Source organism: Mercenaria mercenaria, chromosome 2, assembly GCF_021730395.1.
Source record: "Mercenaria mercenaria strain notata chromosome 2, MADL_Memer_1, whole genome shotgun sequence".
Lineage (NCBI taxonomy): Eukaryota > Metazoa > Mollusca > Bivalvia > Venerida > Veneridae > Mercenaria > Mercenaria mercenaria.
In genome coordinates, this window is record NC_069362.1 from 114,101,928 (window position 1) to 114,119,510 (window position 17,583).

Sequence of the window (17,583 nt, forward strand, 5' to 3'; positions counted from 1 at the left end):
GAACAGTCATGTTTAATGTCTGCTTACAAAAAACGTACACAACTCGGCCTTAAATCCTTGATTGCTCCTGATAATTTACAGTAAGTGATAAGATCAAATCAATTTTTAAGGATATACCTACGGGAAGCGTCATGAACTTTCTCATGGCAACAAGAACTTGTTTGGGTGACCTAGAATACCTCCGTATATGGCACGATAACTCGGGCAGTGGCAATCACGCGTCATGGTATCTGAGTAAGATTGAAGTACATGATGTGCAGTTAAAGGAATCGTAAGTATCACTATGTTCCCGTTTATCTAGTCTTCTTCGTCTCTCGTATTCACTAATTATATATGGAGAGAGGGTTTACAACTAAATCATGTAACACATATTACATTACGATATCACAAGGATCACAGTTGCAACCATTCGAGCTCGAGTTTTTGACAGTTTATTTTGTAGTGGTTTAATACAAAAATGTTTGTCATAAGCAGACATTCCAGCTTTAGCGGTATGGAAAGACCCAAGTTCTCCCATTATACCGTGCGATCACACTCGTAGAACCCCTTACCTCACTTTAATATATTATATAATTCATTTGTTGAGTGTTAAAAATGTATGTAATATTGCGTGTAATATTGAAACAGAGAGCAATAAAATATGATTAAACTGTAAATATAATTCAGCCGCACCATGAAAAAAACCAACATAGTGCATTTTTCATTACCTTTTCTCTTGTCCGTTTTACATCGATGAAAGAAATATCCTACTGGATGATGTAAGTTCAGTTGCTTCGTTGATTGATATTACTACTGATTGATTACTATTTGGCAATCTCTACCTAACAGATGATATAAACACTACGATATTTAAATTAGTCTATAGGTACACTGAGTCTTCAAAACGTTTTGAATAATACTTGAAATCAACAATCTGCCCATTCTTGTCAAGTCTGTGTGTGTCACTCTTATTATTTTCACTTTTCTATATTTATAATCAACAATTGTACTTAATTACTTTTATGTAAAATTGACTATTAGTAATCTCATATACTACCCTGAATGTGTAGTTGTTTTATAAAGGTCTATATAAGCCATCGGCTTTTGATCCTATCCTAAGCGTATTTCGGTATTTGTTAGATAGTATACAATTTGTACACTATGTATTTCGCTAATAAAATATGTTTAAACCAACATAGTGCATTTGCGACCAGCATGAACCCAGAGCAGCCTGCGCAGCCGCGCAATCTGGTCAGGATCCATGCTGTTCGCTAACGGTTTCTCTAATTGCAATAGGCTGTGAGAGTGAACAGCATGGACCCTGGCCAGACTGCGCGGATGCGCAGGTTGGTCTGGACCCATGCTGGTCGCAAATGCACTATGTTGGTTTTCTGATGGCACGTCACAATACAAGAAGAGTCTCAATCATTCATGTGATTCGAAGTTAAAAACTAGAAGTATTATATGTGTCATGATGACGAAACATTTCATTTTAGGATGTTAAAGATTTCGTCTTGAAGTCCCCAAGAATGTTGTGTTGAACCTAAATTACCTTAAGGCGAGTCACAAACTTTATTTTGATGGTAAACCATTCGCATTGTAACTAGTAGAATTACTGCGTTTTATTTATTAATTTTTGTTTTGTTTTGTTTCAAACTATTTCAGGTTTGTGTTCCAAGCAGAACGTTGGCTTGCAATTGAAAAAGATGATGGGTTACTTGAATGCGTGTTCCCAGTGTCTAAATCCGAAAACTATAATGTATTCAAAAATAGATTTGTACTTAATGCAAAAGAAAACTTGGCAGGTACGTAAGTGGATAACGTAAGTAGCGTTCTAATTTTCATTTCTACAGAAGTGTGTACCTGTCTTATTTGTGTCGTAAATGTTTAAAAGAAGAAACATCCATTGCCTTATAATAAAGTTTCCTTTTCCTGTAAAAATTTGACAATGTACAACATTATAAAACATGCAAAATAAATGACTACTTTATTTATTGTAAATATGCGTTAATATTGCAGAAATATCTATTGCCTTATTTCCTAAAAGTTTGAAAATTACACAACAATATGAAACATACAAAATTAATGTAAACTGTATTTACGGAAGAATATAACTGGAATGAGCCGCGCCATGAGAAAACCAACATAGTGTGTCCGCTTTCAAAGCCTATTGCAAATAGAAAAACCGTTAGCGAACAGCATGGATCCTGGCCAGACTGCGCGGATGCGCAGGCTGGTCTGGATCCATGCTGGGCGCAAAATCATTAAGTTGGTTTTCTCATGGCGCGGCTCAAATACGTTTCATGTTGCAGAGAGTCACATGTGGATATCTGTGGCATACCGTCCGCAGGCCAGTAATTTCACACGAGTTCAACGTGCATCATGCGCTCTCGTGTTTATCATGCTGTCGATGATAGCCAATGCGGTGTATTTTCAAGCCACAAACGAAGAGAATTATGATATACCAACAGAGATCATTGTAGGACCTTTCCGATTTTCTCTTCAGCAGGTAGATCTATTTCAGTATTCAAAATTCCTAGCCTATATCAGGGACATGATAGGAGTGGCCAGGCCGGGTAGAAACCTTTGCTCAATCACAAGACATTAGCTGTGTCAAGACTTGGACCGTGGTGTGGGAAAATCGGAGCTTTGCGCTCACTGTTCCAGTGTTATTTAAAGATTAGGAAAGGCAAAATGCTTGCTTTTGTTAAAAGTCTAAAATAACACAATTGAGCCACGCCATGAGAAAACCAACATAGTGGCTTTGCGACCAGCATGGATCCAGACCAGCCTGCGCATTCGCGCAGTCTGGTCAGGATCCATGCTGTTCGCTTTCAAAGTCTATTGGAATTAGAGAAACTGTTAGCGAACAGCATGGATCCTGACCAGACTGCGCGGATGCGCAGGCTGGTCTGGATCCATGCTGGTCGCAAAGTCACTACGTTGATTTTCTCATGGCGCGGCTCACATTTGTTTTCACAGCACTTCGCAAACTGACTGAGTAATTTCTATATATTAACGTGTTACACAGTATTTCATTCAATAAGTAGTTTAATATTTCGCATCTATACCCGTTTGTCTTGTTCTTTAGTATTATCTATATTTTGATATCCATCTTTAGGTAACCTAAAACGCATTTTGTAGTTTTTAATTTGTGATCGTATGTACTTGTAGAATGTGTTCTGTAAAGCAATCAGAAGGTTAAAAGGATACTATACGTATAATGGTGTAGTACCAATACAGTATAATGGCGTTACCCATATTGCAATAACTATTTGACCCACATTCAATTTAGGGTTTAAGTAAATTTCAAACTTCAAACAGGTGTTCATTTCATCAACTGTTATTTTCATTGCGAAATGTGTTGTCTTGAACTTCAGCAAGCAGTTAAAGAACACAAAAATAGTTTCAACATACAGTGTGAATTTAAAATACTCCCATAAATTTATGTTTTGTAGATCTATGTTTCCTTGGTGACGGCACTCATAGTAACTCCGATGACACTTGTTGTTATCTACTTATTCAAGAAGTCAAAGAAGCCAAAGTTTTCGGATGGCAATAAAAGCATAACTCATTTTAGAAAAGAGGACAAATCAAAACGTTACAAGATACCATTGTTTGATGACTGGTTCGAAAGAGAACGTCTGCAAAGTCTAGAACTTGAGAAACATCTAGTGGAAAAAGGAAATCCAAAAATAGAGGTCAGCTTTCTGTTTTGATAGCCATGGTATATAAAAGAACCAATGGACGAAGTAATCAACTTTTTATATATACCTCCAATCTAAAATTGAGTAATTCAGTATCTCTTCGAAGTGACTTCCTGGGTCTGACTCAATACATTTAATGGCTCTGTCTTAAGTGAACTGCCAGTTTCATTGAAAATCTCTGACCGCTCCTCTATACAGTTACTTTGCTGGACTGGAAACGGCTCAGTTATAAAAGAGGCTGTAGGTAAATATGACATTTCGCCAGCGCTTCACAACTCTAGTCCACTATTTAAGCAAATAACATAAAGAACCTTTATGGAAAAAAGGTTATTGAAAAGCATTTCAGTAATTTAATAAACATATTTTCAGCCTATACTGTTTTGATTTTCCTTGTGGTTTGAAAAAATGTAATATACTTCCGGGTGAAATAATGTTTATATACATGAAAGTAGATTTGTTAAAGTCAATAAAAGTGGGTGTACTTTTATGAACAGCTTCAGGGATGGCCTTTGTCTGTTGAATATAAATCGTTTTGATGTTAATATTCTGAAGAATGCTTGTTTGTATTATTTCAGGAATTCAACGTTAAAGGGGTTTCCATGGCTTCTTGTGTATATTTATATAAGACGTCAGGGACTGGCTTTATCTGCAGTGTATAACTGTGTATACATGTATAAATTATTTCAGGGTTGTGTATATTTGTATTTAAACTATTACAAGGAATTACTTTGCCTGTTGTGTACATTTGTATAAATTATTTCAGGGAATTACTTTGCCTGTTGTGTACATTTGTATAAGTTATTTCAGAGAATTACTTGCCCTGTTGTGTATATTTGTGTAAATTATTTCAGGGAATTACTTGGCCTGTTGTATATTTGTATAAATTATTCCAGGGCATTACTTGGAGAATTATCTTCCCTGTTGTGTATTTATGTATAAATTATTTCAGGGAATTACTTTGCCTGTTATGTATATATGTATAAAGTATTTCAGGGATTTGCGTTGCCAGTTGTGTATATTTGTATACATTATTTCAACGAATTACTTTCCCTGTTGTGTATATTTGTATAAATTATTTCAGGGAATTACTTTGCCTGTTATGTATATATGTATAAAGTATTTCAGGGAATTGCGTTGCCTGTTGTGTATATATGTATAAATTATTTCATGGAATTACTTTGCCTGTTATGTATATATGTATAAAGTATTTCAGGGAATTGCGTTGCCAGTTGTGTATATTTGTATACATTATTTCAACGAATTACTTTCCCTGTTTTGTATATTTGTATAAATTATTACAGGGAATTACTCTGCCTGAGACGTTTCACTATCTGGGTTGGTTTACTGTTGGTGTTACGGTACTTACATGCGGATTCTTTATACTGCTGTATAGTGCAGAATGGGGCAAACAGAAGTCTGAGGAATGGTTGACAACCTTCATTCTCTCTTTCGTTGAATCAGTATTTTGTTTTGACCCTATAAAGGTAAATAATACTTAACAGTTCCGTTTACTGTTGGTTTTTGGCTCAGAACTACACGCGCACAATATTGGTGACTGTATACAACATAGCCAAGTACTAAGTAACGGCTCTAAAATATATTAACCCTAACCCTGCTAAATTTTTAGAATGGCCTGGTTCATCATTCAAATTGGGCAATACCATTTATTATTCTAAGGGGAGTTCAATGAAAATGCACTGATTGAATAGCGAACAGTGCAGACCATGATCAACCTGCACATCCGTGCAGGCTGATCTTGGTCTGCACGGGTCGCAAAGGCCGCCAGCAAGCTAATGGTTAAATGTAATGAAAAGTTTGTGCAGAGGCTGCGTTGGGAAGATACGGTGATATTTCTCTGACGAGACGAATATATATATATAACCATCTCAAAAAAAAATGTTATGCCCATATCAAGGCCGCCGCACGGCAATGTGCCGCTGTAGGGACTGCGCGCGATGATAGCTCAATATCTGTGCGATTTCACGGGTACTGCACGGAAAGCAAGCGGCAACTTTGCGGCAGCTATGCGAGGGCCGTGAGAAGGTCCAATGAGTCTACAATCTCCGTACGATTTCTTTTGGGCACCATGTCCACAGAAAATCGTGCGTTGGCTGCACGATTAGCGCGCGGCCTCCTAACGATGCCCATGCGGGGATTGTCCAATGCCACCCTAGACATGTCTACGGGCTACGGGCTTATGATTTTTTTTCTGATTTGTATAACTTTTTGCCAGACAAATCGTACAAGCTGAGGAGCCCGTGAATCCGTACGACAATCGCCTGGCCGCCTTCTACCTCCGCACGGAGGCCGCACGAAAAGGAGGATACGGGCAGTATAAAAGCTCCACGGACGCATCGTAGGCCAAATGTTAACTAGGCATAACTACATTTAAAAGTAATTTAAGGACATGGACATGAACTGTTGTATTTTTGACTGCTTTCTTTGAATGTAGCTTTTTCAGTTAGACTATTGTCATTTTTTTTTTGCTCTTGTGCCTGTTCTACTGGATTGATAATTAACCGTGATATATTGATGCATAACTTTATCTTAATGACGAATACGTTTTTAATGAAGACACTGCATCTGTTTAGCATTATGTACTATGATAAAAGAAACGTATTTCGTGATGGAAATCAGTATTGACAAAATACAAATAATAATTAATTAATTCATAATTTTCTCCAAACTCTTCTAATTCGCTATGATATTTTATACATTGAATACAGGTTGCATTCATGGCTCTCACGTTTGCTATAATATTCCGTTCAACCAAGCAGTCTCAGGCAGATGTTGACAGAAAGAATATTCTTCGTAATTATTCATCGAGAATAAAGAAAAAATCGGGTACGTAGAGTCAGTTTTGTCTTGGCAAATATGTAATGGTGTCTAATATGTTAAAATATTTCTGGATTCTGTACCAGTGGGAACCTGTTCTTTGCAAGTAACTGCAAACTTCTCTTCATGAATAATTATGACGCGAAGGACGATTGATTTCACACACAATGTATTTAAGCAAATCGTCACGGACGCCTCGCCCATTAAATTTGTATAGAATGGGATTAGTTATTCTTTGTTTTTGATAATGTACACACTGTCATTAAAACACATTTTTAAAAAATGTAGCTTCTTTTTTGCGAGTTACAATTTTAAAAAAATGTATTATGAATTACATGTACACGATATTGATTGTAAACGCGTATAACATTTGCAAAATATATTTCTTCCAGGCGGCAAGCGAAAACCAGCACCTCCACTAGACCAGGAAAAACTAAATGCTGCTAGGGAATGGCGACTGGTCGAATTGATGATGAGGAAAGCCATGCGAGACATTGCACTGAACATATTCCACGCATGGATCCTATTCAGCATTGCCTACAGTAATCTTGACAGCCAATCATATCTGTTACATGAAGAAATCAAAGACAAGATTGTGGAACCAAGTAGCCAGACTCAATTTTCTTCGGTCCGTAAGAACAAGTTTTATCATGTATTTGCAAAACTCTCAAATGCTAAACGAATGGTTAAATGAGCCGTGCCATGAGAAAACCAACATAGTGGCATTGCGACCAGCATGGATCCAGACCAGCCTGCGCATCCGCGCAGTCTGGTCAGGATCCATGCTGTTCGCTAACAGTTTCCCTAATTGCAATAGGCTTTGAAAGCGAACAGCATGGATCCTGACCGACTGCGCGGATGCGCAGGCTGGTCTGGATCCATGCTGGTCGCAAAGCCACTATGTTGGTTTTCTCATGGAGCGGCTCAAATGATGTTTTAATAAAGCAAAAGGTCTCTAGTTCAAAACTTAGAAATAAGGAGAATATGATTGGGCACTCATTCTATATGAAATTTAAAAAAAAAATAGAGAGAAAAATTGGATCTATAAAGTTTAGACTTTCTTTGACTACACCTCGGATTCACATTTTAGGCCTTATTTTTTTTGTAATCTTTATTGTCTGTAAGTACCAGAATGAAATGATTTGGTAAATAGACATCCATATTTGTTTTGTTCTAAAGGTTTGTAGAAAACGTCTGATAGCGATGTAAATTAATAAATATTTTTCATTTGAATATGCGATTATGAATCGTGTATGAATCGTTTTGAATCGTGTATGAAGATCATTGACATAAGCTGACAAAGCAGTTTTCAATTTCGAATAACCGATCAATTATTCATCTAACATTAATCATATTTAATAGCAATTTATATTGACGTTTTGATTTGCAGATCACCACTATAGATGAATATTTTGACTGGTTAAACAACACTGCAATTTCCAACATGTTCCCTGAGAATGAGTTAACGGGTGAGCGCCTACCGTGGAGAGTAAGACAGTTCATAAATGATGAAAGCAATTTCAGAGTCGGCCCACCCAGGCTTCGTCAAATGAGGGCAAGGAAACAGAGTACGTTTTATGATAAAGACACAAATGAAGTGCACAGTGAGAAAACCAACATAGTGCATCCGCGACCAGCATGGATCCAGGCCAGCCTAGGCATGCGCGCAGTCTGCCAAGGATCCAAACTCTTCGTTCGATTTCAAAGCCAATGGCAATTAGAGAAACCGTTCGCGAACAACATGGATTCTGACCAGACTGCGCGGATGCGCAGGCTGGTCTGAATCCATGCTGGTCGCAAATGCACTATGTTGGTATTCTCATGCTGCGGCTCATTTTGTTATAGTTTGAAAACATTGGCGAGCTCTTTTATGTACTGGTTATTGTATATGATGTACAAACATTAATACAGCTGAAACTCGGTATCTCTAGTTGCAAGGGATCAAGCGTTTTACTTCGAGATAACCAACAATCCGAGTAAAAATGATATTTTGTGGATGTTTTGTCGGTACGGGTCTTAAAATCGGCAAAAATTCTCCCCGTACTTGGATTCAGTATTGTTATATTTTCTGGTCCTTTGGGATCATGGAGTTCATTCAACATATTGCTAAAGCCGGTAACAGGGTATGAGAGGTGTTGCACATTTCATTACCTCTCATGAACAGACTCAATCAAATCGAGTCTGCTATTACTCTTCTTGGTAGCATTCTTTTCTTCCAAAGGATCTTTTTACAGATTTTATTAACTACCACAACAGCAATCTTTAAGAGCCGTGTGGTGGCTGTAAAAGGTCTCCCCGTACATGGATTCAGTGTTGTTATATTTTCTGGTCCTTTGGGATCACGGAGTCCATTCAACATATGTGTAATAGACTTCCGCTTAAGCCGGTGATAGGGGACGTGAGAGATGTTGCACATTTCATTACCTCTCACGAACAGGCTCAATCAAACCGAGTCTGCTATTATTCTTCTTGGTAGCGTTCTTTGTTTCCAAATGATCTTTTTACAGATTTTATAAAAAAAATGTCTTGGAGATAGCCAGAATTTTGAAATAAGCGAGTTTGATGTATTGAGTTTCAACTGCATATTAACAACCACCTCGGTCACTTGGTCAACAAGGCTATGTAATATGACAATTATGTGTTTCACTCGATTGTTAACTCATTTGATATACAGTAGAATGTGCTGTTCATTTTGCTTAATTTGTAAGTTATCTTGTGAACCATTTACACAGAATCTTGGACTATAAATGCATTATATAGTAGCTGAGGTGAAAGTCAAAATACGACTTAATTGGTTTTTTATTGCTATATTTAAGATCCGGACTAAGCACGTTTGAAATATTAGTGAATACATCAGAATTTTATGCAATACGGCACTATATGAACTGGATCTAGCCAGACACATATTTTTTTGTGTTTTTATGAAAGACAATTATAGTGGTACAGTATTGACTTGTCGTTGACGTTAGGAAGTTTATTGTAATCAATGTCGGTCAATACTTTTTTAACTAGATGAAATCTGACATGTTAATTAGCCTTTGTTAAGCAATGTAAAAAAAAAAACTCATTATTTATTTCATTTTTTTTTATTATTTCTGAAGTCAAACGTCCTAAAACATGCTAATAGTTGAAAATATAAAGCAAAAGATATCTAGAAAATGAAGAATCTAGTCATAAACAGAGTTTGCATGTTTTGTACTGGTAAAATAGTATTTTTGAAATAAACTTCTCCTGCACAAGAGTATCATGATACGGGTACTGGTCTGCTTGCTTTACTAAGTTTATTATACGAACGATTTTACGTAAACTATTTTTATGCCACGATTTACAAAATACCATGATTTAAAAATGTGTACTGTTAAACAAAGAAAGCCATGATCAGTCACAAATAAAATAATCCAATTCTTGATAATGATTTCAGAGCCATGTTCGATTCCTTACATTGAGTCAGAAGACTGTTTGGACAAATATTCAGAGTCGACAGAGGACGATAGTAGTTATTGTATTGGATGGAAAAACGGTCCATGTGATGATAAAGAGAGAGCTTTCCGTTTGTCATCTAGTGCTTGGAAGTACACTTCAGCTTTTGACATTTGGGGACTACCGATTACTGGAGTATATACCACGTATGGCGGCGGTGGGTACATTGCAAAGCTCAGCGTGGACAGGGAAGTCAGTCAAATAATTGTAAAGGAGATGTTCGAAAACTCGTGGATTGACCGTCAAACGAGAGGGATCTTCTTCGAATTTACACTTTATTGTCTTAATTCGAACATTTTTGTTTATTCTGTTCTTTTGGTCGAATTTCCAGAAACGGGTGGCGCTTTAACCTACTCTATGGTTTTCCCTCTTCGAGTGTATCAGCACCAAGGTCCCACTGGTCAATACACTCTGGCCTGCGAAATTATTTTCCTGGTCTACCTCTTGGGTTTCACAGTTGTTGCTATAATAAACGTGTATCAGCAAAGAAAAGCTTACTTTAAGGAGCCTTGGCAAGTATATGACCTTGTGTTTATCATACTGAGCTATACAGCTGTCATATTCTACGTCATCAGAATAGTGATGATCAACGACAGCTTGCGATTATTTCTTGAAGACAAGAAAGAATTTGTTAACTTCTATCACGTCGCCCTTTGGAATCTGACCTTTGTAGTTTTGCTTGGTATTCTGTGTTTTATGGCTACTCTCCGAATTATGAACTCCCTGGGTTACAACAAAAGAATTGGCAAAACAGCTAGGATATTCAAAAGAGCTGGAAGAGATTTGCTGTCCTTTGCGATATTCTTTATCTGCTATTACTTTTTCTATGCTTTCTTTGGTTACCTCCTCTTCGGATCAAAACTGGAACCTTATAAGAACATTGTTAAAACATTGGAGACCCTATTCCTGAGCCTACTTGGAGCAACCACTTTAACAGAGCTTGAAGAGAGTGATCCCGTAATGGCGAAGATCTATTTCATCACGTTCATTATGTTCATGGTCTATTTTGTGATGACGATGTTCATGGCAATACTGTGTGAGGCCATAGACGAAATAAATGCGGAAACATACGCCGACAAGGAAGGCGAAGTTGTTGATTACGTTCTGGATAAGCTTAAGGGCTTATTCACGTTTGGAGGACGTGCAAAACAGAAGCCTGTTGCAGGTTTGTTCAGTTGCACCAGTACAATCTGAAATGTTAAATATAGTTAGCAAAATAAAAAACAAACATTATCTTATCCGTTATGTCTTTTCTTTAGGGATGACCGTTTCTCGTAGCAATTTTTCCTATAAAATATTATAACAATATTATAAGCGTAGTATGTGTAAGTTAATATTTAGTAAACAAAATTTATATATTTCAAAACGTTTAACAGTATTCTACTATAATTTGGAAGACATTTCTATAAATATTGTTTTAATTCATGAAACGGCATTAATCGTCATTTCAGAATGACATTAAGGTGCGTCAACAATTTAATCCTAAAAAGCATAATTAAGGTTTTATTTATTTCTCTTAAGAAATTTTTTATATAACATTGATACAAGGAAAAAGATACATACGCATTTTCTTCGGCAATTAAATGACAGTAAATCGTTGGTCATTCTCTTCCAACCTCAGTGTTATGTGAGAAAGTTGTCAGCAAGTCATGGACCGATTATAACCGATATGGAATCCACGAAAACAGAATAGTTTACAGGTCCATCACTTTATGACAGTGCTGAATGTTTGAAAAGGCGTACCATAATTCGTCCGAATAACACAGAATAAAGTTTGTAACTGGCATACGGAAACCTTTATTTAACACCCATGTTAATCGATAAAAAATCGACAACATTACTTTCTCTTTCAAATATTAGTTTGTTGGTTAGTTTGTTTTGGGGTTAACGCCGTTTTTCAAAAGTATTTCAGTCATGTAACGTCAGGCAGTTAACCTAACCAGTGTTCCTGGATTCTGTACCAGTACAAACCTGTTCTCTGCAAGTAACTGCCAACTTCCCCACATGAATCAGAGGTGGAGGACTAATGATTTCAGACACAATGTCGTTTATCAAATAGTCACGGAGAACATACGCCCCGCCCGAGGATTTCAAATATTAGTAACAGCAAAGAATATTATAAAATTAGCTGAAAAAAATGTGGATCTCTTAATCGTTTCCAATATCTCAAAAACAATAACACGGACATAACATTTTATTTGATCACATAATATAACAATTTTAGATTTACCATTTTACAATTTTTTACTTTTCAACATTGTGAGAATTTCTATGCTTCAGATCCCCTTTTTTCCAAATAAATCTAAAACAAACCAATCCCTATCATTTATAGATAAATAGAATTGTCTTAGGGTACATTGAGGTTTTAAAAATAGATCTACATAAAATTCTGCTTAGTAGCGAACATGAAGAAATGTTATTGAAAAACGGCGTTTTCTTTTCTTTTCTTTTTATTTTTTTTATATTTTCAAACAGACACGGTGTTGCTATATTTTCTGTTCTTTAGGAATCAAGGAGTCCAATTAGTTTTACTGTAACAGAATTCCGCATAAGTCCGGCGATACTGTGGGGCGTAATTCCATTGTCTCGATCAAACCGAGTCGGCTATTATTTTGCTCAATCTAGATGATCGTCTTACAGATTGTATAGTTCATTGCTAACACTCTTACAAAGTGGTATATGTTCGGACAAGATATGTCTAATATGAAATATGTATTGACACATTGAATTTGTATAAATCTGACGTTTAAAATTACCATTATCCTAACAAGTTTCCCCTAGACCAATGCAACAAAATTAACAATAAAGAAACAATGTGTTCCAGACAAAGATGAAGATGAAGAAGAGGCAATGAAATATGGACATCTGGGTCGTCAGATGCCAGCTTACTTCACCAACCGATCAGTGCTGGAATACATTCGAGATTCTATGTCTGATGCCTTGCAAGGTAACGTTTTAGAATATCTTAAAAGCATTAATTAAAGTAAATTTTCAAATCCTATTGTACTGTTTTCCTCGTGACAAGAGTCTTTCATAGTTTAATTCCAATTTTAACGAGACCAACAATTTGCTTTTACAACCTCTGTATCTCTTTTAAACCTTTCAATAATATACAATTTCAGTCATTTACTGAATTATTTACCTGTCGAGAGTAAAGTAAAAAAAAAAAATGGAATTTTATCACTTGTTTTAAATGGCACGCCTACGGATTCGTGTCAAATTCGAAATTTAAAAACAAATTAATGCAGTGTGCCTTATAGGCAAGTAAACACTCCTATAGCATATAATAAATGTTGCCTTCCTCGTGCATTAAATATTTAATGTATGAAAGTAATTTTATATTCATAACATATCAACTTGCATACTGCTGGCGCTATAAACATGAAACCTTATATAAGGATTGGTGTCGGGAAAGGGCAGACATTAATAGGTTCAGGCTCAAGTAGATCAAAGGTCAAGGTCACTCGATTTAGATTTTGTAATAGGGTTGGTAACTGTTTTTGTGGCACTCCTCTTTTTCACTCGATCTACGAAAACATGTATCTCATAACGTTTCTCAGTACTAGTGTCCATCTTACCCCCACTTGTCCGGTGGGGATACAGACTTGCGAGACTGAAATTGAAATATCGGGTGCACAACTTCCCATGCTGAATGTCATCGATGATTCTGGATCAAATACTTTAAGCAATATGCATGACACAAAGTCGAACTGACGAACGGACAGACGGACAGTCAAGGGCAGCCCTAAGTACCTCCCCAAAAAATGGTAGATGGGGGCATAAAAATGCACATAAAGTGCTAAAACGTTTATGTTGCATATATCCTAAAAATATGTAACCCAGAGGCATGAAAATTGAACCATGTACTATATGCCTTGTTGTAACATTAACAAATAGATGGCATTAGTCACTGACATATTTAGTGTATACTTCTTTTTTACAGATTACAGGAATGAAAAAGACGAGTATATGGACAACTCTCCTTTGAACAAGTCCGATACCTCCTTTGACAGATTTTAGACAGTTTTTTGTTGTTGTTATTATATTTTTATAGATGTTATCTTACAATGACCTATATATTGCATTGTTTCTAAAAACAATTGAAACGGACACTGTAATCTTGGTGAAGTAACGTCGATAAACAAATTAAAAAACAAAAGTGAGGCTATTAGAAGTATTTTAAAAAAGTAAAAAAGAAAAAAAAAACATATTTTGTAACAGTGTTGTTTGTCAGTGAGTAAAACTTTGTACATTGTGTATGTAAAACGCATGACACACAATCAAAGGGTTATGATGAAAGTGGATCATACTAACATTCTGCATTGATGAACACAAACGATACATTGTAAATTGCATCAAAGAAAACTTCTATACTTTAGTAATTAAGAGCACAAAAACTACCAGGATATTTGTTTTGGCTAATGTTACTTTAAATTAGGTGGTAGCATGATACATGAAAATCCATTACCCGAGCTACGGGTATTTATCACCGATAAAAGTAAATGAGCCGCGCTATGAGAAAACCAAAATAGTGGCTTTGCGACCAGTATGGATCCAGACCAGCCTGCGCATCCGCGCAGTCTGGTCAGGATCCATGCTGTTCGCTAACAGTTTCTCTAATTGCAATAGACTTTGAAAGCGAACAGCATGGATCTTGACTGGATCCGTGCTGGTCGCAAAGCCACTATGTTGGTTTTCTCATGGCACGGCTCAAATAATGTTAGAAGAATAAAACGGGTCATGTTTTCCTCCTACAAGTTTGCTGATTGTTCCAGTTATCAGTTGCAATTCATGAATGTTTAAGACCAGATGTGAGTTCGAAGCTAGGGTTATAATCATACTCGTGACTGAGGAAAGAAGTCACAGATGAATCGAGAGAGAGAGAGAGAGAGAGAGAGAGAGAGAGGGGGGGGGGAAGTACAGAGTGCCGTTAAAGAATGTTATCGGAACAAGAGATATTGTAATAATATAATGTATTGTCTTTATAGCTCATCTGTATGAAATAAAATATCAATTACCATTTTTACATAAATAAATTGTCATAAAAGTTTTACATTTAACATCTTTGATAACTGAACTTTATTTGCCTAAGTCGTTAAAAATTCTCATGTCGCTTCAAGTAAGTTTCCGTATTATTTCAACAAAGACAGGTTTTTATGTAAATAATTACAATTTATAAGGTCTTATAATTTAAAACTGACAACAAAGGTGAAATATGATATATTTTAATATTCTGCGCACTTCATTTTGACTGTTGTAATATCTATCTAAGTCAAGCGTACTGTCTACTTTACAATTTCATACACTTGGATTTTTAACTTGACAATATCTACTAATGTCAACAAATTTTATTTTAAAGCTTATATGAGCCGTGCCATGGGAAAACCAACATAGTGGGTTTGCGACCAGCATGGATCCAGACCAGCCTGCGCATCCGCGCAGACTGGTCAGGATCCATGCTGTTCGCTTTTAACGCCTACTGCAATTAGAGAAACCGTTAGCGAACAGCATGGATCCTGAACAGACTGCGCGGATGCGCTGGCTGGTCTGGATCCATGCTGGTCGCAAAGCCACTATGTTGGTTTTCCCATGGCACGGCTCAATTATCAGAACTTAAATTTTCTTCACGCTTTTATTTCCTTGAAAAAAAAAAGGAATAAAAGTACATGCAATTATAATAGTTTAAAAAAGATATTTGTTTACGATCGAAATATCTCACCGAATAAACATTTTCACGAGCGGTTTCAACTCAGGGAAAAAAGTGAAGATAGTGATCACTTGTACCAGACGTTTTCCTCTTACGTGTAAGGTGGCAGGGGAGAGGGAAGGGGGCAGGGTTCTGTAATTTTGAACCACGACTAGGAAACTAAAAAATATTTGTATTTGATAAGTTAAAAAGTAGCAGCAGCATTTGTACTTCAATTTGCTATGTAGGAGTAATGTGTGCTTCAAAATCGTGTCAGTTTGTGATCATTTCAAGAATAAATAAACTTATCCTTATACCGCCTCCTCTACAATCCAGGTGTTATCGATTTCTTTTTCTATACCGCCTCCTACAATCCAGGCAATATCGATTTCTTTTCCTATACGGCCTCCTACAATCCAGGTGATATCGATTTCACTTCGTTATTTCCAAAATATTGACTACACTTGTTTGTGCTTTAATTATTGTGCTTTAATTATGATTTATGCACGTTTTTCTATCAACAAATCCTATGGGTGCAAACCTCTAAACAGAAACGTGTCTGCAATCCACAGACACTGTCACTTTGCTGCAGCAAACGCATAGCTTCATTCGAATCTGCCTCCAAAAAAGTGACGGAAAAGCATGGATGTAGATGCTGCTAAACATTCGCATCTGATCTTTACAGCTACATGCACATACAGATTTATTTAAGAATAAACTTTAAAAAACATTAATTTTAATACTATTTGAATAGGGGTCCCCTAACACTGAAAAAGTCGACAATTGTCAAAATTCTAAATTACTCCCCCGTCACCTTAAGATTTTGTATACTCTTTTTTAACCTTCATGCTGTTATATTTTGCAAATTTGTTCTATTTTCGTTGTAATAAAAGGAAAGAAGAAACTCTTACAAATGTCTTGTGTCTAGTTTTATATTCATTTTAAAATTATGACGCCCCACACACAGTCAGTGGAAGTAACAGAAGTTAAAATGCTTGAAAGTTGCCTTGAAAGTTGCCGTTTCATAGAAGAGCGCCTGTCAAAAGCACTGAACAAATGTTACATACATTGACTGGTATATTCTAAGGGCTTCTGAATAAGACATTATATGAGCCGAACGGTACTAATATAGAGTTCTAAATACGTTTCATACACTGGTGGTGACATATAGCTAGTCAATGTTTCGCATCCGTAATTCAAAAACAAGAACACTTAAAGCATGCAACCGTTCATATTAGTATAGAAGCAGGAAATCTGCGAAGCTAAGGAAAATATTCCGTCAGAGCAGTTCTTGCAGAAAAGTCAGTTTACAGAAGATATAATATTGACTGTGGCATAGAGGCCGTACCATAGCTCTTTGCATACTTTGATTTTTCAAACTAAAGTGATTTTTACAAGTGCACCGGTTACGATAAAAAAATGTAAACAACGGACTCTGTCTATGAAACTTTGAAATGAATGAATGACAGTCGATCTTAGTCATAATACTGATTGACAGTGAATGCTAATGACTCCATGTGTTGCAGAAAGGTATTTAGTTTGTAACTGTAATTTCCCATCAATTGAAATCCTCTCAAAACTGGTAAAATAATTACTTATATTTGGCCAAAACTCACCGCCTTTGCCGTTCGACAGCTACAAAAAGGGCAAATATAAAAGATTCAGTGTAAGTAATATTTCACTGGTACTACCAGTTAGTAAGTTCATACTCTGAACAACACGTCAGAGAAATTTGGGCAGATTTGACCGATTATGACGTTGGCAGCATTAGATTATATTTTTTCTTTACACAAAAATTGCCGTTAGGTAACAAAGCGAATACGCCGATAATCCGGAGTTCACCGATTATTGTTCCAGTTCACGCATGTAATCCAGCAATTAAATTGCATAGCTATT

The 17,583-nt window shown here is 36.3% G+C and overlaps 1 protein-coding gene across 1 annotated transcript in view; it reads left to right on the forward strand.

Moving 5' to 3' along the window:
* The window catches only part of LOC123562481 (uncharacterized), a 53,133-nt gene extending 36,537 nt beyond the window's left edge, over positions 1-16,596 (forward strand). The window contains exons 21-31 of the mRNA XM_045355115.2: positions 111-271; positions 1,645-1,784; positions 2,292-2,488; positions 3,438-3,680; positions 4,988-5,170; positions 6,413-6,530; positions 6,914-7,149; positions 7,912-8,089; positions 9,943-11,166; positions 12,826-12,948; positions 13,945-16,596. Coding sequence (XP_045211050.2) covers positions 111-271; positions 1,645-1,784; positions 2,292-2,488; positions 3,438-3,680; positions 4,988-5,170; positions 6,413-6,530; positions 6,914-7,149; positions 7,912-8,089; positions 9,943-11,166; positions 12,826-12,948; positions 13,945-14,021 — 2,880 coding nt within the window. The 3' untranslated portion in view covers positions 14,022-16,596. The remainder of the gene's footprint in view (positions 1-110; positions 272-1,644; positions 1,785-2,291; positions 2,489-3,437; positions 3,681-4,987; positions 5,171-6,412; positions 6,531-6,913; positions 7,150-7,911; positions 8,090-9,942; positions 11,167-12,825; positions 12,949-13,944) is intronic.
* Positions 16,597-17,583: the final 987 nt, after the last annotated feature.